Source organism: Populus euphratica, unplaced genomic scaffold (genome assembly GCF_000495115.2).
Source record: "Populus euphratica unplaced genomic scaffold, PopEup_1.0 scaffold61.1, whole genome shotgun sequence".
Classification (NCBI taxonomy): Eukaryota; Viridiplantae; Streptophyta; class Magnoliopsida; order Malpighiales; family Salicaceae; genus Populus; species Populus euphratica.
In genome coordinates this window covers 365,849-393,677 of record NW_011499941.1, presented here as the reverse complement: position 1 = coordinate 393,677, position 27,829 = coordinate 365,849, and the positions used below count along the sequence as shown (strand labels likewise).

The 27,829-nt window shown below is 30.6% G+C and overlaps 3 protein-coding genes and 1 long non-coding RNA gene across 6 annotated transcripts; 2 read left to right on the top strand and 2 right to left on the bottom strand.

Moving 5' to 3' along the window:
* Positions 1-36: 36 nt before the first annotated feature.
* On the bottom strand, positions 37-8,895 carry LOC105137018 (serine/threonine-protein kinase GRIK1-like). 3 transcript variants are annotated; one of them, XM_011042576.1, is made up of 12 exons: positions 8,538-8,895; positions 8,060-8,448; positions 7,786-7,860; positions 7,655-7,699; positions 7,151-7,225; positions 4,125-4,212; positions 3,840-3,964; positions 2,726-2,821; positions 956-1,022; positions 742-857; positions 568-646; positions 37-440 (listed from the first exon to the last, which is right to left on the bottom strand). In XM_011042576.1, the coding sequence occupies exons 2-12, from the start codon at positions 8,381-8,383 to the stop codon at positions 286-288; spliced, it is 1,245 nt and encodes a 414-aa protein (XP_011040878.1). In that variant the 5' UTR covers positions 8,384-8,448; positions 8,538-8,895; the 3' UTR covers positions 37-285. The 3 variants fall into 3 exon arrangements, with proteins under 3 accessions (XP_011040878.1, XP_011040877.1, XP_011040879.1); XM_011042575.1 differs by having other exon boundaries at positions 8,060-8,895; XM_011042577.1 differs by lacking the exon at positions 2,726-2,821 and having other exon boundaries at positions 8,060-8,895.
* A 6,599-nt stretch (positions 8,896-15,494) lies between these two features.
* On the top strand, positions 15,495-18,285 carry LOC105137017 (zinc finger, C3HC4 type family protein). The gene is made up of 3 exons (XM_011042574.1): positions 15,495-15,636; positions 15,721-15,828; positions 17,917-18,285. The coding sequence occupies exons 1-3, from the start codon at positions 15,616-15,618 to the stop codon at positions 18,031-18,033; spliced, it is 246 nt and encodes an 81-aa protein (XP_011040876.1). The 5' UTR covers positions 15,495-15,615; the 3' UTR covers positions 18,034-18,285.
* A 4,555-nt stretch (positions 18,286-22,840) lies between these two features.
* Positions 22,841-23,878, top strand: LOC105137016 (fasciclin-like arabinogalactan protein 12). The gene has a single exon (XM_011042572.1). The coding sequence runs from the start codon at positions 22,905-22,907 to the stop codon at positions 23,715-23,717; it is 813 nt and encodes a 270-aa protein (XP_011040874.1). The 5' UTR covers positions 22,841-22,904; the 3' UTR covers positions 23,718-23,878.
* Positions 23,879-25,038: 1,160 nt separating this feature from the next.
* LOC105137015 (uncharacterized) lies at positions 25,039-26,629 on the bottom strand. The gene is made up of 3 exons (XR_844454.1): positions 26,531-26,629; positions 25,430-25,438; positions 25,039-25,055 (listed from the first exon to the last, which is right to left on the bottom strand). It is a non-coding gene; the product is annotated as an uncharacterized LOC105137015 (long non-coding RNA).
* Positions 26,630-27,829: the final 1,200 nt, after the last annotated feature.

Here is a 27,829-nt window from a genome sequence, read left to right as displayed (position 1 = left end):
AATCATCCATTATACCTAACAACACATTACTATGTATAAACAAATTTATTTATTTATTTCAAGATGGAGAGATTAAATTCTGACAGTTTGTCCCACCCATACTCTTTTTCTTTTTTATTTACTTCAAGAGCCCAACCACCTGCTCACATCCTTTATCCCATACAGAGAGTTGAAAAAGATAAACCAAAAGGAAAGGAGAAACTGGAGTTTCTACTATACATTAAACAATTTTGTCAGTAAGAGTCATGTTAGCATCGAAATCACTACCATTTCATTCAGTAAGGTTTATGCGTGTGCTGTCGTTGCTCCCATCAGACGGTTCCCTTCCCTCTGCATGCTACTATGCTTGCACCAACACAAATACTGAGGAATTGGTCCTTCATCCCCAATAACCCAGGTATGATTTGTGACAGCAGCGAGGGTAATCCTCCGAGCTGGGTCTTAATAACACAATTTTCAAGTCAAAACAGGACATATGAGGGATACAAATAAAAGGAAACATGCTTGTCCAGTAGAGGATCTTGCAAAGTCTACAGCCAATGCTGACAACAAGTAGATTTTACATACCTTTGCAAAGAAGTCCCTCAAGTAAGTCCTTCAGCTGTGCGTTCAATTCATCAGGGAGCACCAAGGGGTTGTTGACAATCTGGGAAAGAGGAAAACACTTGTTTAGAAATTTAAAAAGCAGAGGCTTAAATAAGAAAACTCGCATAAAAGGGAAATTTAAGTTCATTTGCTTGCCTTGTCATATGTATCGTGAAGCGTTTCTCCAAGAAATGGGTATTGCCCAAGTATCATACAGTACAAAGTTACTCCCACTGCCCATGTGTCCGCAGCTTTGCCATGGTAGGTTAGACCTGTTGTGTCAGAAGTCAAATCCAGGCATGATTTTAAGCAGATCCCATGTCCTATTAGCTTAAGCATTACAGATTTCTCAGCTCATAAAAACACCTACACACACAGCACTCTGGTGCAGTGAAAACAGGAGTCCCAGGAGATCTGCGAAGCTCATCATTATCATCCTGGGGAACCATATCAGAAACTTGTAAGAACCAAAAAGCTTCCAATATGGAGAAAAAGACTGGAAAATGTTGTGATATCAAAATATGTATTTCTCGTCTGCATAGAGCAAGCAAAAATTTTGCTATAATAAGGTGCTGGACCAGAATATATGCACAAACCAGATAGTACTCATTCTTTCTGCATGACCAAAACTACTTGTGTAGAGCCAAAGTCAACAAATGAGCTAATCAGAATCAGCTCATATGTAGGAAAAACTGCAGCTCCATAATACAGCAATCCAATGATCAAGCCAGCTGGAACACAACTTGCAGCACAACTTCCAAACTCAAACATCCAAGATTAAAAACTCCAAATACATATCTCTGTGCTTGATGCGTGCTAATTCCTATAACGAGAGCATGAAATTGGTCTCCAGATGAGTCCTGTGGTCTAATAGTAGTGATGCATGTAATCTAATTCGCAAGACAGTAGCTATTAAAGGTTAAATGTTAAAAGATCCCTGTAAGTTATAAATTTAACTACTTTCTACTTTAGATACAAATAAAAACTCATGTGATTTTAGTAAAGCACCATAAGGATCTTAGGATATACAAAGCAGCTGAAAAGCTAATCAACATCTTCACAAGTTGAACTTCAGAAAGTGCCCCAGCAAGCAAGAAGAGGAAAGGGGGATTAAAACAAGCAAATGCGAGCACAGACATCTGACAGTTCAGGATAGAAATGATATTTAAAACATTCATTAAGGCCAACTATTTTAAATCTTTCCTTTACATATTTTGGAACGTGATTTGACATGATGGTCACACTCATAATACAATGAATGTGAACTGTCAGATTTCCACCTTTTCATCTATCTTGTTTTTATTTGACAATTGCAAATTAGTTCTAATCTACAATACCGATTACAAAACAGTCCTCAAACTAATAATTTACACAAATAAACTGTTAACAAATATGAAACAATCCTGAAAATAAATTAAACAATAAAATGTATTCCCAAAATATTTCACATATACAAAATAGTCTAAATTATTTTTTTTTTCAAAAAGTGCCCTAATAAATTTACAATATATTCATTTAATTCTAGCCCAATTTAGTCCTAATGTTTCAGTACTTTGATATATTATGCTTGCACAATATTAAATATTAAATGAGAATGGTGATTTGATGATCCATTAGGTACCTTACATCTGCTATGTCAGAAAAGTACTTGAACTTGTAGTTTTTGGGTAACTTATTTGTTGATATTTTATTTAATTTTTGGGTTAATTATTTTCACTCTATAACTAAAAAAAATACACTTAGGACCAATACATTGTCATTCCTAAAATTAAAAGACCTAGCTATAATTAAGACTTGCAACATTCTTGAAAGACTGAAAGGACAAAAGATAATAAAAAAGAAATTTTAAATTTTAAACTACTTTAGAACTTTCTTGCATATGCTTAGACTTTTGGGACCAAAATGTACTTTTACAATGGTGTATGAATATGTTTTTCCCGTGAGTCAGTGTCATTTTCCATATATTTTTCAGTTTCCCAAAAACATAATCTCCACAGCAGATAACAAATAAAATTAACAACAATAACATTAAAAGAGAACTTTTTACATTGAACTTTAAAATCTTAGAATTTTGTCACCAGCTCTTCTTCCATGAAAGTAACTAACTGGAACTAAACCTGCCATGAAGCAATTTCATTACCTCAACTACCTGACTGATGCTGAAATCTCCTATCTTCACTGTACCAGAGTGAGTAACCAACAGATTATCAGGTTTAATATCTCCATGCACTATATTCTGTTTTTTAGAAGAAAAGACAAGAACAGTTCATTATATGCAGCAATCCATATCTGTCCATGGGAGAGATATTTGTCTACGGAAAGGAAATGCAAACACAGCTTCCACAAAACATCTTGATAGAAAACAAAGAAACTTCTAAGCTAATTCACATAGCTTCCATAAATACTCATTCATATAACCAAGTTCAAGAGTAAAACATTGGAAATGTCTGCATGGACTCTCCTCTCACTTTCCAGTCAATTTTTTTTTTCTGAAGAAAGTTGCTATTTAATTACATCAGAGTTCCAGTGAAATGAAAACAGTTAACTGTGAATGCTCAAATCAAAAGGAGATCAAGACTAGATCTAGAACCCAAATAGCGTGTTATTAATATAACAGGAACAAACAAGACAATCGTTCAAAGGTTGGTCTTGGCTAAAATTACTTATTGAAGTCACTATCTTCAAACTATTAGTAGTGAGCAAGTCAGATTACGGATACAGATAAGCTAACAAGAAGCAGTTTGAAGTTTCAAAAAAAATATTTGAAACAATCTAGACTTAGATCAACTATCAAATACGAATGCAACAATTCTGCATAATCACCAAGACTAGCAGTACATTGTTTTTCTTTTTCTTTTTTTGATGAGTAGGACATTGACAAACAATTTTAGAGACCAGATCTTTAAATGACGTCAAGCTTGTAGTACTAGCAACCATACTGTCTTTCTAGCCTTCAAACAAGTAGGGAGAGGGAGTTACAGAGATACCAGTGAGCTTTAAACCATTATTTTCAATTTTTCTATGTCAATTGCTTTTATTCTAAATAGTGCTACATGAAAAATCACACATGTCTGAACACAAGCTAGCCCGTTTGGTAATGAACTACTTGATAAGAAACACTGAAAAGTGGAAGAGCAAAACACAAAAAATGATTCTAATAGTCATGCACCCACAAAATAAAGTAGACCAGTGAATAATCAGTTAAACCTATACTGATAAAAATATCCAAAAAAAGTGAGCTATCAAGTTCATACATGGGCATGAAGATACATAAGCCCAGATACAACATCCCTCAGGTACTTTCTAGCAGTATCTTCTCCAATTCCACCAGGAGGACCAGATCCATCCCACACTCGTTTTCCATCCACATATTCCAGAACTGAGAAAAGAAAAGACATTTCCAGTCAATTAAAAAGATATCATCCTACTTCTTCATAAACATTTATTTAACACAAAATCAAGATTGTGAAATTGAGCACACTGATAACGAGCATAATCAAATGGAAACGTTAACAAAAAAGAATGTAGTTATGTAATACCCATGTAGAAGTGGTCTGTAGTTGGGTCATCAATCACCTCGATGAGATTGACAATGTTAGGATGGTCAACCATTTTCATGATTAGAACCTGCAAGGAAAAAGGAAATAATTTATTTTACTTCATTCGACAGTGCTTCATGTCAAATAGCTAAGCAGATCAATTAATAGCATAGACGTGCAAAGGAACAACCAGATATGTGTTAAGGATCTTCCTTAACAAGTACAAGAATGGGGTTCGAGAAGATAAAAAGAATAGGAGGTAAAGAGAGAAATACTTCTGCAATTACAGAAATGGCAATTCAATCATTACTCCCCCTCTAAGCTTTCACAGTACAAACGGACTAACAGATTAAATAACTTGATAGCTGTCACTAACCAACTCCAACTAACATTCAATCATGTGGATTTATTATATGCACATGCTGCAATTCTTCTTCTGCTAACTGTCTTGCCAATACTGCACTGTCAATGGCTAATACTAGGATTCTTCATTCCTGGTGTCCTAAAAATATGATAAGCACTAGGCTATTAGAAAAATAAAAATGGAATGTTAAATCAAATGGCTACATCTAGTACTGTTAGCTTTTTGTAAGCTGTTGTGATGGTGGATCATTTCTCATCACTTCAACCTCTTTTGTCCACCACCCTCGCCTTTCTCAATAGTTCAATTTGATTGCTCTTCCTCACTAGGGCATCATAGGTCAACATTGGAGTAGACAAACCATGTCAAATAACTATCCTCAATCAGGTACCACCTCCAACTTCTCATGGATGTACTCATTTTGATGCAGACAACAAAGAGAAGTTAATGTGTTTTTTGTTGACAAGGTAGTTTTGTAATTTCCAGAAATTCTGGAAAAATTGTCTAGGTCTAGGTTTTATGTTATATATTTAGCATTCTATCAAAGTAATTAGCTTTATTGGGCCTTTTCTATTCTAAATAGATTTCTTACTTAGGAAATAAGTCCTTGTTAGACTAGGAGTACTAGCATGTCTATATAAGGATTATGTATTCTAATGACAGTCGATGAATTAAATTACAGCAGTCTGGTTTTGATTTTGTGACTCAATCTCCCCTTAGATGTGACTCCTACAAAACCTTAAATGTGAAGCTTAGGTTTTTCTATTCTCTAGGTGTAACTCATAGACTCTTTCTTATCCATGTCATTGTTTACAACAACACACATCCACAACTACTAATCTATATTGTGCGAGGAGCGCCCTCCCATAGGATAACCTTACACTGATTGCAAAATGTACAAGCAATTGTACATGCAATTGAAAAAAAGGTCTCTTGGTTGCAGCTTCTTTGGACACAAACTAGATCAATTGCATTTATGCATGGAATAGATTCTGAAGAGAGAACAAGTTGAATTGATTATGTGGGATCTAGTAGAATTTCCAAATAGCCCACCTTTTATCAAAATATCATGAGAAAAAGCATAGATCCACCAAATCGTCCATAACTTCAGTTAAAATAACTTCCAACCATTCACACCTTAGAGTAAAGTTCGATGATTACTTAAAGTATGGATTTCAAATTAATACTTTTTGAGGCTCAAAACAAAATAATTTGTTGCATCGAATTCGATCCAATTAAATTCCATGCTTTTAAACATGTTTGAAAAAGGGTTGTTAGAATAGGCAACCAATTGAAGTTCCCTCTTTGTAAAGCAAGTGTTTGCCAAGAATATATATAACAGGGTTGGGTTGATTGAAGAGAAGATAAATATGTTATCCCTGCATCATAAGCCAAAACAAACTCTAAAATAGCATGGCCTTCATCATTCACATTCTTGAATCTATTGGGCACACTCCATGCCATTGTTAATGATTCACACATGACCATTGAAGTCTCCATTAGTTAATTATTTTTCCTTATTACATATCTTTGCTAGGCATCCTTTAAGAGTGTCAACTATCAAGTAGTAATAATTAAACATGTTGCAACCTTCGAGATTCAATCATGACTACAGGCTAAATCATTGACCATTTTGTTTGACATATGTATATCTATTAATTTGGTTTTAATACATGCTGTAATGTGTTTGGATTAGGACTCCCTTTGTCACCGTTTAACACCGAATCTCCACTGTTTTGACCACCAAATCATTCGAAAAAATCACACGAATAATCCTTTCAACCTCACAAACAATATTTAAATATCAAAAACCATTTCTAAACTCCAATCAAAGTCAAGAATTTGAGTTTTAAATTTTTTATCAGAAATTCCTAAGTATCAAAAACATTCAAATCCAATGAAAATTAGGTTTAAGATTGGTAATGTACTTGATAAACCAAACTTTTTTATTTGGTAGTGGTCTTGCTGCCAATGGTGATTGGAACCTAAAAAAGAGGCCCCTATCCAAACACCTCATGGTTCAGGTATTAAAATCAAAGAAAAAAAAATTATGAGTTCCAAATCAAACAGTCAATAGTTCTGGGGTCTTTATATGTTTTTAGCCCATGATTACAAGCAAAATAAAGAGCCTTATGCAACCTACTGTGCAGATTACAATAACCACACCATTTTAAATACTAACATGAACCTGGTAAGTAAGGTGATGCAACATCAAGTATAAAAAAATTCAAATCCGATGAAAATTGGGTTTAAGATTGGTAGAATGTACACAATAAACAAACCTTTCATTTGGTAGTGGTCTAGCTGCTAATGGTGGTCGGAACCTTACAGAGGGGTCCCAATATAAACAACTCATGGTTCAGGTATTAAAATCAAATAAAAAAAATAATGAGTGCCGATCCAAATAGTTGATAGTTCAGGGGGTCTTCATATGTTTTAACACATGACTACATGCAGAATAAAGAGCCTTATGGAACCTATTGTGCAAATTACAATAACCACCTTTGTAAATACTATCATGAGTCTGGTAAGTAAGGTGATGCAACCCTCCCTCCCTAACCTATAATTTTGTTAGGATAAAGCCAAAGCGTTTTCCCCAAAGGTTGATATTTTGGTAATGCAAATTCTAATAACACCAGAGACCACAAACCGAGTAAGAAAATACCTCACGAAGTACATCAGACATTGCAGTCTCTGAAGGAGCAACCCGCAGCTTCAACAAATGAGACTTATGAAAGGCCTGCAATTAGCAGAAAAAATACATATATCCATGAGAAATAAGAGGTGTTGCATACCATCATTAACTCAGAGCTAAGCTCACTTTCGTACTTCAAAAGAATAGAAAGGAAAATTTTCCACAATTTAACAATAAAAAACACAAACTTATCCAAATTTCATTAGAAAAGACCTGACCTGCTGTATCTCTCTCCCTCTCTCCCCCCTCTCTCAAAGTCATTGGTAACCATCATTAACCGAGAGTTAAGCTCACCTTCTTACTTAAAAATAAATAAAGAAAAGAAAAGAAAATTTTCCGCAATTTAACAAAAAAAAAAAACCACTAATTTTTCAAAATTTAACAAAAGAAAAGACATGACTACTGCTTTTATAAATAGTTGTTACTACTTTATCCACCATAAAAAACAGGTTCAGATTCAAACAAAAACACTACCTTAATTGCATAATGCTTTCCATCTATACTGCTTCGATACAAAACCTGTTGCAAAAACAAGGTTAAAAAGCTAACAAACTACTTTCTAAACCAATTTGGGAAAAAAGAATGCCTCCCCACATTATGCTTACCACTTTACCATAGCTACCAGCACCAATCTTATACTCGCGAACATATTCATTGACCATCTTATTACCATTTTCATCCTGAAAAGCATTTTAAGGAAGCAATGAAGCAAGAACCGTGTCTTGGAAATGCAAGTCATATGCGCGGTAATAACACCTACAAGCTACACATGCATGCACAGTCACAAGATTATAAGCAATTCCACATTAAGCAAGGTGGGGAAAAAGAGGGAATTGGTGCAAAATAAATAAAAAGCAAATTCAAATGAAATATGATTACCTCAGAGGGAACAAGTAGATGGGTTTCCTTGACAGGATATTGCCTGCAAACCAATCCATTCAGCTCCCTAAGTCTTAAAATCTCTTCAGAGCGCTTGGCACCATTGGGCACCTCAGCATTATCACAATAACTAGTGCCAGTAATATCACCATTAAAAGAAGCATCATCCTCCCCATCATCATTATCATCAATTTCACCATTTAACAAAAGTTCCTGGGAGAGATTATTGATATTGTTGTGATTATAACTCCTCCCGCCGCTAGAAATGGGCATGGGTCTTTGCTTGGGCTTCCTGAGGAAACCAAAACAGCTACAACAATCCATTGCTCTAGCAAAGGAATAGCTCTTACGAAACTTTGATTCTCATCAGAAAAAACAAGTTTCAGAACCTGTAAGATAAGAATTGAGAAGCTGGAAATAAATTTCAGATCAGATTTGGTATTCTTCCAAAGGATACCAAAAGATAGCTTATACTAACATTATTCAATAACCAACCAAACATCCTCCTGATTTTGATTACACTCAACAAAGTTGACATTTTCTCCAATAAAATAATTAACAATAAAAACACAGACAAAACTTGTGTTTATTTCTCACTATCGAACACAGCATCACTAAGGAATTTTTTAATACAAAACCCTAATTTCGGGTCGAAGAAGATGGGATTTGGGGTTTGAAACACTGATTTGGTGAAGATTAATAATACTAATATTTACCGCATTAAATATAAAAAAAAACACCAGATAGAGAGAAAGAGAGAGAGACTGAAGGAGCTGAAAGTGATGTTTTAGGCTGTTGGAGACAAAAATAGGATGTTTCCTTTGTCAATTTTCTGTTTTTTTAAAGCATGTCCCGACTGCACTGAATCTTATAATCTATTTCTAATAATATTTCAGTTTCAATCTTTTTCAAAAATTAAAAATTAGAAAAATTAAAATTAAAACTTTTTATTTAAACAGAATATCTTTTCATTTAATAAAATTGAAAAGCTAATTTTTCATTTTTGTACTATCTTTGTAAACACATTTTAGAAGTTCTCCATGATTGTTTTTACAAGTTTCTTACTATTTTTTAAAATAAATAAATAAATTTCTCCTAATCGTTGCTTATGAGTTTCCTCCATAGAGTAAAAGATTACCCCCCTACAACTACACGCTACAGTTTCAATAAGCTTGAAACTTGAAAGGGTAGTGTATTGAGTTAGATTGGTCGTTGTTGTTGATGTTCTGTTTTGTTTTTTTTTTTCCTTTGCACTCTTGTTTTGTAAATTTTTTTTTATTGGTTTTGGTTCTGTTTCTTTTTATGTTTTAAAACTATTTTTGAATTTTTATTTTAAATTAATATTTTAATATTATTTTAATATATTAATTTAAAAAATAAAAAATATTATTTTAATATATTTTAAATAAAAAACAACTTAAAAAATAACAATTACAGCATAACATACAAAGTCTTTCAGGCATTCTCTACTGGTCATGTATATTCCAAAGCGGCACAAGTACGAGTTACTTCTCATTAAACACGCGAAGGACCATCCTCTTTGTTTTTGGTCACCGGTCCATTAAATAATTGCCAAAGGAATTGTAACTTATTTATTTTTGTATTTTAAAAATATTTTAAAAAAAAAATATTTTTTTTTATTTTTTACTTCAAATTAATATTTTTGATATTTTTAAATTATTTTGAAATATTAATTTCAAAAATAATTTTTAAAAATAAAAAAAAAATATTATTTTAATATATTTCTAAATTAAAACTATTTTAAAAAATAACAACAACCACATTTTCAAGTTTCAATAAACAGAACAATGCAAAATGTCAATTTTAGATAAGACAACTTCACTCCTTTTTTTTTTTTTAATCATGAATGTTCGGATCATTTTCCTTTCTTGTTTCCAAGTGTAAGTAGTTTATATCTAAATCTGAACTTGTTTAAGGACAGATAATTTATTTTGTCATTACTCATCATTTTTTTCTTTCTAAATGTGAGTTATTTTATTTTATGTTAAAAAGAATCCATCTGGACAAATAATTTAGAGGTGAGTTAAGACAATGATTGAACTTATCTATTTGTTGAAAGTAAGAGTGACAATTGAAAAAACATTTAAGCTAAGAATTAGTTGTTTAAAAGCAAAAGACTCTAACATGGTGTAAGGTGGAGCTAAGGTGTTAGGTGGAGCTGAGTATTTTTTGTTCAATCAGGTTTTGAATCAAAATAAATAATTAAATTAAAATTATTTGTTTTCAAGTTTTTAAATCGAATCAAAAATGAAAATCGGTTTGAATCTTCCACTTTCAATTCGGTTCAGTTTTTTCCTTTCCAAACTTTTTCAATTCGATTCGCTAGCTTAGAAATTTAAGAAATGATGTAATTTCTATATAAGTAGCTCATAGTTTTCAAAAAAAAAAGGTTTGCTTTTAGTAACACAATCCTTTTCAAAAAGACCTGCTTTGGTGCTCATGAGCATCTTATCATGAAAAGCAGATACAATGCCATAAATTAAGTTCCTTAACACATCAACCATGGCATAAGCTTTTGCACGTAGAGGACTGCCTTTTTTTTTTGCTGCCACAACATCTCTTCTTTGTTGTGCTTGGAGTATTCCATTTAATAGTAACTAGCTTCATCAACTTGTTGGGGTTACAAGCTTGTCTTCTTTCCCATTAAAGCTTCAATAGCAATTGAAAAGGCTCCCTACAAGTGAGTCATGGCTCATTTGAGTCAAAAAGTTAGTGTATTCGAGTTTGATAAAGAAAAAAATAGTCGAGAAGGAGTCTGCAAGGTTTTTCGAGTAGGTGTGTGCGCCTATGCATATGTGGAGAGCGGGGTGTGGGGGGGGGCTAGCTGGCTAAGATCCGAAGAAGGTTTTCCTAGATTCTGATAGAGAGATGAACAAGATGGAGTAGGGCAGCGACGGCTTGGTTTATTCAGTTTCAGCATTTTAAAACCAAAACCGAACTAAATAAATTGTTTTTTAATTTTTCTAATAGATTTTTTTCATGATTCGATTTTTTTAATTATCTTGGTTTAATTGGTTTTTCAGTTTTTTTTACTCTCCCCTAATGCCAGAATTCGATTACACTTCTTAAAAGAAACTAAGCCATATCTAGAAACCACCGTAGCATTTTTCATTATTTATTCCCTCACATGTCGTGCTTTTTTAAAAGAATTTTAGTTTAGTTCTTAATTATTATTTTTTTATATAATTGAGATATTTTGAGTCCAAATCAATATATAATTATATATTTTTTTTTTAAAAAAAGGTTGGATTAAAAGTCATGAGACCATAGTAAAAATAGCAGGTAAAATAGGTTCAAATCAATGACAATGGGTTCCATTTCATGAGAGTAGTTTTATTTAGATGTTTTTTTCCTTTTACTTGTCTGAGGAGGCAGATCTAATCGCAGGGACATTTTTATATTCGGGTTGATTTTGATTTTTTGAAGCCATTGATAAGTTTATCAAAGTATTTTTAAGGTGGATTCTAGGTTTTTTAGATTAAAAATAAGTTTAAAATATATTTTTAGTCAAAAAAATCAAGACCATGTTTTTCTAGCAACATCTAGTCGTTGGATTCTGTAGAAAGCAAACAGTGCATTGTCTATTATATTTTTTTTTAATATTTGCCTTTTTAAAAAATTACAAAAAGTAAAGATAAGCCTGTCTATGCAGGCTAGGCCGAAAAGCCTACACACTTGGATTATTTTTATTTAGATTATTTTTATTTAATTTCCAGCTATGATAGGCCAGTGGCCTATGCATCTAAGCTCCTTTTAGTTTTTATTTTTTATTATTTTATGTTTGAGTAAAAATAAATGATCAAAAAATCATTGAACTTAATTAAGTCCATGAGTTAAGTTATAGATTTACCTGTTAATCACAATAGGTAAATTATTATTTTTTTTTTCTTGTTTTTTGTTTAGTACTTTTCTACCCCTTATTTTTTTTTTAAATAATTTTATTATTTGTTATCAATAATTTATTTTTTTATTTAACTCAAAACTAAAATAATGCAATTTCATCATTTGTTATCAATGATCTACTTTTATTATCTCGATGTCATGTGCTTATCACGGTTTTTTTACTTTAAAAAAATATTTTATAAAAAAAATTATATACTTTATTGTTATATAATTAAATAAAAAATAATTTTTAAAATATAATATCCATTTAATATAATGATGTACATGACTTATGTTGCAAGTTTGCTTGGTTAATTTTAATTCACTAAATTTTTTTAATTAAATTATATTTTTATTGATTTTTGAATTTATTATTTTTAAGGTTACCCCTACGGATTCGCAAGTTAATATTAGATAAAAATATATTTCAATTCATGATTAAAATCTATTTCTTTGTCAAGAAGACACTTTACAAATACTTGTACATTATTTTTTTGCACTTTAAATTTTTTTGTTTGAAACCCCAGCGTAGTGATAGCTAATAAACTAGTTATATCTATTATACGAGAAAGAGAGTTTACGTTGCCATTATCGATCGCTTCAAGTTATTCTATTTACCCGCTTGGCTACAGCCCTTCATTTCCTTAGCCTATTTAATAATGTTATTCATTAAATTCTTCAATATTTATCATTATTCTTTTTCATTTACCTTGACCCATCATTCATCTACTAGAAACTCTTCTTAGGTCCACCATAAGCCAAAAAGATTGAAGATCCCATTTTGAATTACAACAAGTCGACATTGCAATGTCATTTTCTTTGCGTGCAGGTTCCTACCAACATCCATCTTTTTTTTAATGAAAGCCTCTTCTCTAATTACCAAGACAACATCCCATCAATATCCCTTTAAATTCTAGAACTCCCTATGGTCACACCCATGAATCTTTAATTAGGACCGGTTTGGTAGATTAACTTGAGATCTAACTAATTTGATGGTTGAACTTATCCGGATAAAATTAAAAATTAAGATAAATAAAAATTTAACAAAACCTGATTGACTAGCCTGATTGACCTATGATCCCTTGAAGTTAATTAATTCTTTTAAATTTTGTTAAATTGATTTTCAAATTTAATTTTACTTTCGTTAAATCATTCTTCGACTTATCTAGTTAATAATATTATAATTTAATTATATTTTTAGTATTTTGACTTGTTGCAATTCAAAAACTAATTTATTTGTGTTGCAAAATTAGTTTTGGATTTGCAATTTATAATGTTTTTTAAATAAAAAAATGTAAAATATAAAAGAACTTTTTAAAGATCTAAAATTAAATTATCACAATATCCATAGCTGCGCGTAGCAATTCCACCATTTTTTGGCTATGTTAACGCCGAATCAAGACTATTCTTGTGTCCATACTAGGGATTCGGACTCGTTAAGTCCGCCAACAACTCATATCTAGTTTTATATAAAGAAAAGGAAGGAGTTCTCCATGGATGAGAATGAAACCTTTGACCTGTAAAGTTGGAATCATCGCTCTATACCATATCTCTCGGAATTCACTTTCCAAAAGGAACAACTTTCCTGCAAACAAACGGAGCCAGGGAAGTTGTTTGCAGGAAAGTTGTTTCCTTTTAGAAAGTGAATTCCGGAGAAAATGAATTCCTGAAAAGTAAAGTATTTTCCAATGTTTGGTAGTATTATGGAAAATGAAAAATGAAATTGAAAAATAAATATTCAAAACAAAATATATATAGCAATCAAAAGTTTGAGGATCAAATTTGATATAATCAGCAAATAATGATATTTTTAAATTTTTACAACTTCCGAAAAGTGTTTTCCTCCCAAATTTTTCAGGAAAACATTTTCCTGAAAATCAAGTCAAATTTTCCTTTGACTGGAAAGTGTTTTTCGTTTACCAACTTTTCTAACAACAAACAAACACAAGAAAGTTTGGAAAGTGACTTCCCAGAAATCACTTTTTGAAAAACAAACATAAGAAAGTTTGGAAAATGTTTTCCCGGAAACCACTTTCCGGAAAACAAACACAGCTAAAAAAAAAACACTTTCTTGAAAACCAAGTCAATTTTTTTGACTAAAAAATATTTTCGTTGACCAGAAAGTATTTTTCGTTGACCGGAAAGTGTTTTTTGTTGACTGGAAAGTGTTTTTTGTTGACCGAAAAATGTTTTCTGTTGACCAACTTTCCTAATGACAAATAAACACAGGAAAGTTTGAAAAGTGGTTTTCCGGAAATTATTTTCCGAGAAACAAACATGGCCGAAAATGAGTTGAAAAATAGATTATTAGAAGAAAAAAAACCCCATGAATTCCTTCAACATTCTAGCTATTATTGTCATGGGTAGATTTTAGGTAATAAACAACGAATCATTTGTTACAGAAATTATGCATCTTTTTTTATTTATTTTTTTAAATAAAAAGTGGACAATAGGTCATCCAACCTTTAAAATATAAATAGCCTAGGCACCTAGGGCCTAGTCTTTTATTTTTCCTCTGTTCAATTTTTAAATTTTTGTTTCAATTTATTTCTTTAACACTTGGTTAATTTTTAATTGGGCTTCATAATTTATTTATTTATTATGGTCTTAAAAAAACATTCCAATATTTGATTGATGTTTAATTTTATAAGCGTCTATTTTTATTATTATATAATTAAATAAAAAAATATTTCAAAAAAACAGAGTTATTAAACCCTTTTAATTCCATAATCTAGACCATGAGTTTGGTAAGTTAACTTGTGTTGATTGAGAATTAAACTTTATAATTATTTTATTTTTCTTTCAATGAGGTTATCATAGTTTCTAATAAATTTTTTGATGTTGAGCCAGTGCTTGATTTTGTGAATATTTATTTTTTCTATCACATAATTAAATAAAAAATAATTTTAAAAAATAAAGTTATTAAATCTAATAGAGTCCAAGAATTAGGTTGCAGGTTTGGAGAATTAAGTTTTGAAACTCATGTCAATCCAACAAGTTGCCGACTCAATATTATATTTTAAAAAAGAAATATCATCTTAATTTTTTTTTAAAGCCAAATCAAGTTTTTACTAATTATTTAGTTATTTTTGAATATGTCAAATTAATTAGTTCACATTGTAGTAACTTTTACAAAATTTTATTTGAAACTTGTGACACTAGACTAAATTTAATGACATTATTAAAAGAATTATGTAACCTGAATATTTTGTTTTTACATTCTAAATTTTGTTATATAACTTGTAGGGTGAAGTAGATTTAAAACCCGTGATAATAATTGTTTTTTAAAATATTTTAAAATAAATTTTTTTTATATAAAGTAAAAAAATAAAATAAAGATATTTTTAAAATAAAAAACAAACAAAATCTTAATTACACGATATTCATCTATCTTCAAGTAAGATAAAAGAGGAGGGGAAAAAAGGAAAAAAGAAAGAAAAGAAGGGAAACATTATTTCCATAGTTGTGGGAAGGAGGCTGGACCAAGTATTCAAAGCAAAACAAGGCCCATAGTGTACAAGTCAATGGGATAGGGGGTGCAGCTTCTGTGTTGTGTTTTTGTCGACCCGAACAAGCAGAACAGGGCAGACAACCCATTCTTTCTTTCTGCAAAATCAAAATCTAACAAATCATTACTACAATACAGCATCGCCATGATCAGCATCCTAGCTCAAGTAATCATCCACTCTTTCTTTCTTCTAAATAAACAAATTGTTATGCTCATATAATAATATATTGTTGTTGTTGGGGATTGGCAGGAGCGTCTGCTGGGCGCCGCATTGGGAGCTGCGTTTGCGGGTTTCATTGTTTATGAGCAACGAAAGCGCATCTACCAATCCATTTCACCCGAACATCCTCAATCCCAGGTTGTTTTAGAAATTATTTTCTTGAAAATGGAAACCCTAGTAGATTCTTTCGCCATTTGCTTGAATTTTATTTTTATCAATAATCTTGTTTATGTGAATAATCAATCTCTGAGAAATTGGATAACCCAATTCCTTATTATTTCCATTCATGGGAGGGAGGGGCAGTGTGTCTTTAAATGAGTTGCAAAATGAGAGAGTTATCTGGATTAGGACATACAATTTCTTCTGTTAAATTTATTAATGAGATGGGCTTGTTGAAGTGTCTGAAATACTTCCACATCTGGTCCTCCCCAATCATTCTCTTCAAGAGATAGGTTAGTAGTTTACACAGACAATAAGACCATCTAGAATTGTCTGATGCAACACAAAGTTGTTTGGTAATATTAATGCCAGAAGAGACTTTGTTTGTTTTCATTTTATTAGTTGGATTACGGAGGGTTTGATACTTACATAAATAACATAATAATCTGTTACGAGTGCATTTTTATTATATGCATATCGTCATCAAAATCTGGATTTCAGTTCTATGATGCACGAGACTTTTGGTTGCTAGAATTGAAATATGGTCCTTATTGATACTTTAGAATTACTACTGTGCATTTTGGACCTTCAAACACACTAACTAAGAACCCAGCATTGAGCTGTGCCAAGGAAGGCATTTCAGTGCATAAACAGAAATTATTAAGACCTACAGATCTTGTGTATCATCGCACCTTTTATATATAACCTGATTGGAATTTCAGCTTGTTTCGTTTAGAAGGGAAGGTTGCTCATTACTGGAGTATTTTTTGTTGCTTCTCAGGTTTTTGAGATGTTCAATCAACTCATGGAACCAATCAGATGTCTCTTTAAAATTTATTGCCCATATGACAAACTCAACATTTCACTCGTTTCTCATCGTTGCTTTATATTAAGTAGACTAGCTCATGGAGAAATAAGCTTTTTCCCATGGCCCAAAAATGTCAATTTTTCTGTCATCTCCTTCTGTGAACTAAAAGTGGGAAGAAATTTAATTAGATTTTAGTAATTGTGTTCCTTGGAACCATCATGACAATTTCAGGGCTGAGCTGTCTATATGAACCCAAAGCGCCATCTGCAAGCTTAAATTTGTCAAAAGTTGACATCCTGTCCCTGAGTAAATTTTCTTTCTATCATAGTTTGGAAAAAATATTGGCAAAATAATATAGATAGAAAAGTTTTGGCAAATAACACAGTTTGGTAAATATCACGGTTGAGAATAACAATATTTTAAATAGTTGCTTTTGGAAAAGAAATGGTTAAAATAGGTTGACATTAATTCCAAAGTGAGAGAAAATAAATGGAAAGAATGGAGTTATGAAGCATTAAAGCTTTGATGATGACACCTTGGTACCCATGGAAAAATGTCGACGAATGAATTCGTCGTCGCTAAAAAGGTCATCAATAGTGATTGCAGTGGGCTGCTCATGACATTCAAAGGCAAGTGAGCCACCCATCGCCTTTGGACAATGCTTTTTCCAACCTCGACTTTTTAATCTGTGGTATTTTGCCAATTTGTTTTTTCTAACGGTAATGATTTTTTAAGAAAATCTTTGGCTCTTACCAACATGTTGAGGGAGATAATTATCTAGATGTGTGAGGTGTTTTGCTGATGTGATTGAGCTCCTTGTCAAGTGAGATACAAGGATTCTGGGGGTCACAAATGGCATTAGAGTCTGGTATTTCTGTCACATTTGGTGTTTAAAATGATTTACAGACCTCTTTCATCATCAATAGACAACAATTGTACCCATGCCATTGATTGAAGATGTTTTCTTCGACTCTGTCTTTAGTCATATGGCACACTTGTCTCTTAACAGAGTTTTTCACTGAACTGTGATTGAAAATTTATCTACTAGAAGAGATCTGTGCTTTCATATGTTGTAACCTGCCATGGATACTTCTGTGTTTTCATATCTGGTGTGGTCTTCCTTCCCATATGATAATGGAAACTTTTGACCATTAAACATTTTAGCGATCATAAAAGCTCAATTCAAACGTATTCCCTTTGAAAAGTCAAACCTTTGTGTTCATAAATTTCTAATAGTCTTAACTTTGATTTTCTGACAGTTGGGAGAGCCCATATTTGGAAAGCAATTTCGTTCAGAGTTCGAACTTGCTTGGAACAAAGCTGTGGACCAGACATTTGGACCTCTGGTTGCTTCCCTTAATTCACGTAGGCATTAAGACTTTGGATTAGTTTCATTGCTATTGATTGAACATTTATATCAAGTTTTGAGCCATGTACATGCAATAGTTCTAAATCATTTTATGGGACGTGTTCTGAGGCTGACCATGATTGAAACTCAAATAATATATTACCTCACTTATTTTCTTGTAATATTTTGGAATTCTAAACAAGCTGCATGGCCTGGCTTATTTTTTTGTAATATTTTGGAATTTTAAACAAGCTGCATGGCATGGCTTATTTTCTTGTAATATTTTGGAATTTTCTCTTTATCCTCGATGTAATCTGAACCTGCTGATTTGCTCTAGGATCTCAACATGAGACTGTTACTATCCTTTTTGATATTAAGTGTATCCATTGCTTTAGTCTGTATAATTTTTAGGGGGCTGTTTGCTTAGACCTAGTCTGACAGAGAATTTTTATACTGAAGTCCACAAGGTATTGTTTCTGGGACATGGCAAACCGGTAAAAACCCTTCCCAATCGCACCCTATTCCACCTTCAAAACCTGGATGTCCCTTGATATGAGTGTCTGCATGGAGAATCTAGTGCTTCTCCATAAGATCTGGTTCACAGGAAATACTCTCTTCCTTTCGATCTGGTTTCATGGTAGATCAAATAAGTGAATCGTTCATTGTGATAAAGATTTCAAATTTGATAGAACTGTTTTACTTGTTCTGTTCTTGGCTGTGGATTTACCTATTAGTGTATACACTATATGCCTTGCAGCAGTGTTGTTAAAGGTGAAAGCCACTAAAAAAAGCCAAGCCCAGAGAATACTTGATGTGCTAGGAGCATTCCCGAATGAACCAAGATGCTGAACTTGTGTATGAAAAATTACATGTAATATAATATATATTATGATATGTAAATCTAAAATCTATTCCAATTAGGATTAGATAATTAGAAAATAAAATATATATATATATATAAAAAATATCATAATATAGTTATATAAAGTTATATTTTTCACTCTTACTGATAGCTATGGTGGTGGCAATGGTGCTGGAGGCTTTTTCAGCAGCTATGGTAAACCAGTTGACTAATTTCTGGGTTTGCTAAACTAGTCAATCGGTTTCCAGGTAACTGGTAATCATGTCTAAAACTGATAGAATGTGGTCCCAGGAGAACATAATTTGTTAGGGCTGTTCAAATCTGATGTCCACCGTTCAGGGAAAAAAAAGAAGAAGACACCTAGGCAAACCCCCTTAAGAAATCTGAAACCGATCCGAGGGGAACAAACGAGAACCAAACTAGAGGCTATAGTTCTCCTGAACTCAGTTTTCTGGAAATAGTATGGCGGTGAGATATCTTAAATTGCAACAAATTAGCAAAATCTGAAAGGTCAATTTGTAGAGTATAACTGGGCACACAACATACTGAGAACCCAAACGGATCCAACAGTGGATGGCAGACTTATAAAGCAACGTATTTCCCTTACTAATCTCTCTTCATGCCTTCTCTCTCTAAAAGTTTTTTTAACCTACAGATGATTCTTAATTAAACATCAATAATTAAATATAATTATGTTTTCTAATCTAGTTCGTGATAATTAATAAATCAACAATAAAAAACAACTGTTTTTTCTACATATCTTTACTTTTTAGTTAACTTAGTATCCATACATTAATTAATCATAAACATATAATAACAACATTGGGATCAAAATAAGTGCAATTGATTCATAATAATTAAATAATTATAAAGAATTAATTTAATCAAGACTTAAGCTTTTCAAGTAACAAATAATCAAATGCGGGCTTCTGCTACTTAAATTAATCAGACATGCAACTAGCAATAAATTTAAAACAAAAAAAACATGTACACATAATATATAATTTCAATCATCAATAATTAAATTAAATCTAAGATATTCTTGTAACACAATTGGATATGAAATAATTTAATCTTGTATCCTTATGATAATTTAAAAATTCAAGAATGCTAAACTTTTAAAATTAAAAACTAAGCTTTTATAAATTCATATAAAATAACTAAGCTTTTCATATATAAAAAACAAATATTTAACAGTAATAGTCAATAATTTTTTGAAATAATAAATAATTTTGAATTATACTAAAATTAGTCTCACTTTCATTATTGGACTCCACCATACAATCTTGGTAAATTAAGAAAATATATGTTACACATATTTTTGGAAAAAAAAATATTTTTTTTAATGTTACTTTTCACTAAATTTTCTTAAACAAATAACTACCATTAACTATGTTTTCTTGAGCCTCGATTGATTAGTACAGGAATTAGGAAATACAGTTAAGCATTCTATTATATAAATATGGTAAAAACATTATTATTCTTTTCTAATATTTATTTTTAAAAAATAGTTTTTTTATTTGCTAGTCTTTCTATAGTTAATTTGTATAAAACTTTTAAGGGTAAATTAAATAACCCATTAATGTATATGAAAAACCGTCTTTATAAGCTACAATTTTTTTTTTTACTCAAAATTTTTCTCTTTATTTAAGAGGATGATTTTAAAAATATTAAGAAAACATGGGAAATAAAAAAAATATTTTTTAAAACGTGCAAGATATTTTTATCAATATTCAAACTCTTAGACGGGTCATTTAATTTTATAATATCTAAATATTTTATCATGCTCTAAATTTTTTTTAATTTTTATATTAATTATAATTTTTCCAATTTGTTTTTAATTTCATTTCTTTTTAAATAAAATTTGAGCAAAATTTTTTATATTTTTGACACACGTTCACATTTAACGGAAAGTTGATAGAATTACAATGGAGAGACTATACTAAATGAATTTTTATATTAAGGAACCTAATAAATTTAAAACAAAATAACGGGAAAATATTAAAAATTGTCAGAATATAAAACATGCAATTTATCCAACTTTTTCTATACCTCGTCCTCCGACTTGTTGCCAATGAGATGAAATCGTGTTTATATCAATTGCTGTGTATTCATACTACTTGGGCTGATGCTGATTATGTATGGGGTTAATTTTTTTTTTAGTATAAAATAATGCCCAGATAATAATACTATTTTCAATAGAATAAAAAAAATTTGAAATTTAAGTTATTGATTCAAATAGTTTAAATAAATTTGGTAAATTTAATAATATAATTTTTAAAAAAGTCAGTAACAATAAAAAATTAAAAAATAATGATAATAACTAATAAAAAAATAAATACTTATCAATATAACAAAAAAATACTCTATAAATATTTTTAAAAAAATCTCAGTGATATTATTTAATAACAAAAAACTAAATAAGAATAAGAAAGCCTCATAATCCATATATATACATATATAAGCTAAATAACAAATAAATAAAATATCAAAGGGTGACTTAAAAAAAATAATTTTAAAAAAGGGATGGAAAAACTTAAATTTAGTTGGTATACTAAATTCATGATCCGATGAGAGCGTGATATTAAATACTTTTTAATTATTTTTGGTTTAAAAAAATATTAAATTTATTATTAAATATACAATAAAGCTACACATAATTAAGTAAGAGTCTGTATTGCATTTTATTTTCATATTTTTTAAAATATTTTGTAAGTGTTTTTGGTTTAAAAAGATATTAAATTTATTTTTTTTTGAGAAAAAATATTTTATATCACATTATCAAATATACAGTAAAGCTACACATGATAAAATAAGAATCCGTTCCAAATAAAATTTCAATATTAAATTAAGCTATATAAAAATTTAGAAGTCTTAAATATTATCCTAGGCGCAAGTCAAGAAGTATTGAGTATTGATCTTGACTTCGAATCAATTAGTATCCAAGTCAGTCTTTGTTTTAATTTTGTTCTTTTTATTTTCTTAGAAACAAATTCATTGAAATCCTTCCAGAATTTTTTTTAATGTAAGGTTATTTTTTTGTTTTCAAGTTTTTTCCCTTCTTTTCTATACTTCTTCTCTTCCAATTTAATTTTAATATATGTACGTTGAGGAGCAGCTTCGTTTTCAAAAGTGACAAAAGGTCTACCGAAAAGTATGTCAATATATATATAAATAAAAACTTGATTTAGCAGGTATAATGATAAAAGATTGAGATCATAAAGTTTTTTTTTCTTTTTCAATTCAAGTCTTGTGAATATTAATATAATGATTACTAGATATTTATATAATTGTTAATTTCAGAATCTTAAAAAAGGAACCTGCATGCACTGTATGCGTCACGATCATTGTGGAATCCATTTATCATTAAATGATTTGTGCATGAATATATTTCCTAAATCTATGATGCAAAACCCTTTTACCCATGAGGATTGACATAGTTTTTACTTGTGAGAACAACATAGTTTTTTTTTTGTTTCTCATTCATTTTCGACACGCACTCCAATATCAGACTGTGTTTAAATTTTCTTCCATTGTTACACTCTTCCATGCATGTGTCTAACGTTAGTAACGATTACCCTTGAAATTTTTGAGCAAGCAAATTGTTGATTAGGTAAAATGAAGTGAAGTGTGCACTTTCTTCAGGTAATTAATTAAATCATGGCCATAAGATTATGTGAATAATATAGCTATGGTTCCTGTTTGACACGGACAAGACAATCTCCGTCTAGATTCATGTTTAAATTGTTTGTCTGCACACCTGCTTGAAACATCCTCTTAGTTTTCCTGATTTGTCATGCTAACTACAAGCTGCCAGTACTCTCTCTCGAAGTGATGCTCTGTACCTTTAGCATAAGGATAACTAGTTTCTGTGATTGTGTAACTGACATTATACACTACACCTAACTTGATTCTCTCTCCACCAATATTAAAACCAACCCTCTACGTCCTCCTTAAATCACACCATCAAACATTTTTGCTTGTAGCAATCCAATTAAGATTTGGAACATTTTCGCATTCTTCCCAAGGAGTGTAGGATGAGGCAACAATCTTTAAGCTTATTATTCTCTCTTATCCTTTTCTTTCTCCATTGTACAAAAACGTTAGGTCAGTCACCGGCGGCAGCCCCGGTAATGCCACCACCTGCGACCCCAGTGAAGGCACCCCCTACGGCCCCTTCACAGGCACCATCTGCACAGGTAGCAACATCACCTGGCCCCGTTGACGTCATTAAAATCCTGCAAAAGGCTGGCCACTTCACTCTCTTCGTCCGCCTAATGCAAGCTACAACAGAAGACACTGAGTTAAACAAGGAGCTGAACAAGACAAACAATGGAATAACAATCTTTGCACCAAGTGACAGCGCATTTTCAAGCCTCAAAGCAGGCTTTCTAAACTCTCTGAACGATGAAGACAAGACTGAGTTGGTGAAGTTTCATGTACTACCTGCATTTATACCATCTTCCCAATTCCAGACTGTCAGTAATCCTGTAAGGACACAGGCGGGAACCGGTCCCAGGGTAACACTGAATGTTACCACCACAGGGAATTTCGTGAACATAACTACAGGGCTGACAAATACGAGCATATCCGGCACCGTGTACACTGATAACCAGCTTGCTATTTATCAAATTGAAAAGGTGCTATTTCCTTTGGACATTTTTGCTCCTAAGCCTCCTGCTCCTGCTCCTGCTCCTGCACCCGAACTGGGAAAGCCAAGGAAGGCAGCTCCCGATGTAGAAAGTCCTACCGCTCCTAAGGATATTTCTGGTGCTCTAACACCACTTATTCTGCATAATAATGCCTTGCTCCTTGCAGTCAGCTGTATGGTTGCTGCAATCTTTTCATGAGATATATACCCCCGAGAGGGGTAACATGGATCCCTTTTCTTGTTTTTATTACTATACTATGATTTCATGGAGTTTGCAATGGTGCTGGTGATAAAGATCTATGGTGATCAGTACTGCTTTTTGAATAATTGACAATTTCCTGTCAGTAACATTAATTTGTAACATTCAAGTTTGCGATTAATGAACTAAGAATGGATTTAATTTTGCTCATATTCTCCCTTAATTTTACTATCATGTTTTATACGAGTAAGTATTTTGAGAATTTCATTAAGCTAAAAAGAAAGAAAAAAGAAAACGAAATTCATGTGCTGTGGTGTGTTTCAAAGTCAAATAACATCAAGCAAATCCCAGCATTCGGATTTTAGAAGTTTGAGGTTTTTTTTTTCATATAGAATATCTCAAATTGAAAATAAAGATAGAAAAGAGGCATAGTGAAGTTTTAGAAGATTTGAAATTCGTTTAAAGGGAAAGTCAAGAAAACATAAAGTACGATTTTTTAATCTCATGTAAGTTAAAATCACGGACAATCTATTTATCAATACACGACTCTCTCTTCTCGACCTTGGAGTTTTTTCTTCAAAAGAAAAGAAAAATATTACTAAAACCTATGGAAAGAAAATCTAAATGAGTGATATTTTTTATTTATTAAAATATCACATTAAACAACAAAAATATAGAAGTATTGGAAAAAATATTGAAAAAAAAGAGTATATTCTAACTAAAGCTTATCTCTTTTTTTTTTTTATTAATGCATATATCACAGCCTATTATGTACACTAACTTTCTACATGTTTTATATGGGTTTAGATATTATAGCCAATCACTTGAGTCTTTTCTTTATGGTTGATTACTTCATCTTGGTTGATTACATGGACTATTTGCCTGTGGTTGATCGTTCTCTTAGCCGATCACTGCCTTTTCTTTCCTTCCTTCTGACCTACATTGAACCTATTGATTTTAGTCTATAACTAGTTAGATGACTAGCGTAATATTGTAAGTTAATTTTTTTATATAAAAAATATAAAAAAAATTAAAATTTAAAAATATTTAATCTTTTTACAAAGCTATATTTAAGAGTTTTAGGTTTGGCTACAACGCCTGACATAAGAGTAATATTTATTATATTAATAATAATAATAAACTTGCATGATTCAAGTTTAAGTGTGTTTCACTGCAATATCAAACCCAATAACCTTGGATGTGGGTCTAGTTGCAAAGTCATATTATAAAAGTGTGATAATTAAATAGATTAGGGAAAAAAAACATAGAAAAAAAAATCAACATGAAGAAAATAACTAATGAAGAAGAAGGAAAAAAATATGAATTAACTGGGTTAACCTTTCAAACCAAGTTAACCCATCAAACATTAGATTTATGTCGTGAAAGTTTGGTAACTAAATAAAAAAGAATTGACGTGTTAGCCCAGAATTAACTAGGCTAACCTGTTAAACCCGAGATCCATTTCATGAAAGTTTGATAACTAAATATAAAAATTTTTAACATTAATAAACAAAAATAATTAATTAAAAATGAAAACAAAAAAACAAAAGGCATCGGTTTTCATTATAGTCTGTCAATGGCATAAAAAAGGCAACAAAGTAAAATTAAAAAATAAAAATAAAAAAACTAATTGGATAAAAAGAAAAAAAACCTATAGGAAGAAAAAATCAAATGAAGAAAAATAAAAAAAAAATCTAAATTAACTAGGTAACCCGTCAAACCTGAGATCTGTGCCATGAAAGTCTGATAATTAAATAGAAAGAATTTAATATCAACAAAATAAATTTAAAAAATTTAGTTAAAAAGTGAAAAACAAAGAAGAAAAAACCTATACAGAGAAAAAACTAATGAAAAAAAAATATGAATTAACTGGGCTAACTTGTTAAACATGAGATCCATGTCTTGAAAATCTTATAACAAGATAGAAAAAAATTTAACATAAACAAACCAAAATTTTTTTAAAAATTAAAAAAAAAACGCATTAGACTTTTTACTGTGGACTGCACTGTGCAGTCCAGAGTCAAAGACATAAAAATGAAAAAATGAAAAAATTAAAGGCATCAATTGATAACTAAATAGAAAAAAATTTAATATTGATGAACTAAACTAAACAAAAAATATTAATTAAAAATAAAAAAATAAGAGGAAAAAACTAATGAATAAAAAGAAAAAAAATCTAAATTAACTGGTTTAACCCTTCAAATCAGGTTAACTCATCAAACCTAGAATTCACGTCATGAAAGTATGATAATTAAATAGAAAAAAAATAAACTGGTTAACCTAGAATTAACTTAGTTAACCTGTCAAACTCGGAATATGTGTCATGAAAGTCTGATAATTAAATAGAAAAAAATTTAACATTAACAAACTAAACTAAACGAAAAAAATTAATTAAAAAAAAGAAAAAAAAAACTTTTGATTACCTTGTTAAACCAGGTTAACTTGTTTACCCAGGATTCATGTTATGAAAGTCTGATAACTAAATAAAATTTTTTTTAGTATTAACAAAAGAAAAAAGAATGGATGGGTTAACCCATATAACAGGTTTAACATGTAAAACAAGGTTAATTCGTAAAACTTGAGATATGTATCATGAAAGTTTGATAACTAAATATAAAAAAATTTAATATTAACAAACTAAACTGAACAAAGAAAATTAATTAAAAAGAAAAAACAGAAAAAACTTCTGGGTTAACTTGTTAAACCAGGTTAATCCGTTAAACCCGAGATTCGTGTAATAAAAATCTAATAATTAAATAAAAAAAATAACATTAACAAAAGAAAAAAAATGGACGGGTTAACCCAAAATTAACCGGGTTAACCCGTGAAACTTGAAATATGTGTCATGAAAGTCTAATAACTAAATAAAAAGAAATTTAACATTAACAAACTAAAGTAAACAAAAAAAATTAATTAAAAAAAAATCTGAGTTAACTCGTTAAATCAAGTTAACCTTTTAAACTCGGGATCAGTGTCATGAAAGTTTGATAACTAAATAAAAAAATTAACATTAACAAACTAAATTAAAAAAAATATTAAAAAAAAAGAAAAACAAATTGAAAGGCATAAAAAACAAAAAAAAAAAAATAAACAATTTTTTAAATAAAAAAGCAGCTCAAAAAAAAAAAACAACTCAGTCTTTCATTGTGGATTGCTACAGTGAAAGGCTTAGCAGTTTTAGTTTTTTTTAATGAATTTATTGGTCTATCATGCTATTTACAATTAATTTTAGCTTATTTTTATTTGTATGACAACAATAACTATTTTTATTGGACATTTATTTTTAAAGTAAATAACCTTATATTTATTGATTTCTCACATGAAGAAATATTTCCCTATGAAATTGATCATTTGAATTGACCTAAATATAACGTGGCAAGTTCATCCACCACTATTAACTATGTTTTGAAGCATGTTTGAAATGTTAATCGTTTTAGCTGATTAACTTAATTTTAAAATAGTGTTTTGCATAGTGGAATGCAATTATCACCTTACCCTTGTAATCATTGTAATCAATGTAATATGGTACAAATTAAAGCTCCATTCGGCCCAACAAAATTGATGATGTTCTCAGCCCAATCAAGCCAGCCTAGCTTTAGTTTGGTTCAAGGCTCATTAAGTTTGCATGGTGACAGTTTGGAAGGCATGTTTGGGCATTCTATTGAGTTAGTTATAAGGCTTAATTATTTATATGGGTTTTGGCAGCCAATATTCTTAGTTTAGTAAGGAGTAATTACTGTTTTAAATTCTTTTTATTATAAGGATTTCTTAAATATCCTAACTACATAAAAAAAAAGGGGGGCTGATGATAATGTTTATATGCTTATGTTTTAGGAGTTTCCATGTGGTAGAGCAATAAAGACGGTAAGAAAAATGAAACATTTTTTGTTATTATTTTTTTATATTTTACAAGGATTCTGAATTATTAAGAAATTAATTCAGAAATTAAAACATGATTTTTCCTTGTCTATTTGGGAAATTAAAGGTGGCTAGAACAATCTTTGACCTTTTAGGGTACTAATTTAAGCTATAAAGGGTTTTAAAACAAGGAAGGCATTTATTTTGGGCTATTTAAGTTGTTTCATGTTGAATTATGTTAGTATTTAGGTTTT

What these genes read in the sequence shown, in the direction of transcription:
- LOC105137017 (XM_011042574.1), top strand. Translation starts at nt 15,616, where the DNA reads ATGATCAGCATCCTAGCTCAA. An exon ending in TGATCAGCATCCTAGCTCAA is followed by an intron (nt 15,637 to 15,720) that starts GTAATCATCCAC and finishes GGGGATTGGCAG; the next exon opens with GAGCGTCTGCTGGGCGCCGC. An exon ending in CCGAACATCCTCAATCCCAG is followed by an intron (nt 15,829 to 17,916) that starts GTTGTTTTAGAA and finishes ATTTTCTGACAG; the next exon opens with TTGGGAGAGCCCATATTTGG.
- LOC105137016 (XM_011042572.1), top strand. Translation starts at nt 22,905, where the DNA reads ATGAGGCAACAATCTTTAAGCTTATTATTCTCTCTTATCCTTTTCTTT.
- LOC105137018 (XM_011042575.1), bottom strand. Translation starts at nt 8,383, where the DNA reads ATGGATTGTTGTAGCTGTTTTGGTTTCCTCAGGAAGCCCAAGCAAAGA. An exon ending in CTGGTAGCTATGGTAAAGTG is followed by an intron (nt 7,700 to 7,785) that starts GTAAGCATAATG and finishes TTTTTGCAACAG; the next exon opens with GTTTTGTATCGAAGCAGTAT. An exon ending in TGAGGGACTTCTTTGCAAAG is followed by an intron (nt 441 to 567) that starts GTATGTAAAATC and finishes TGTGTTATTAAG; the next exon opens with ACCCAGCTCGGAGGATTACC.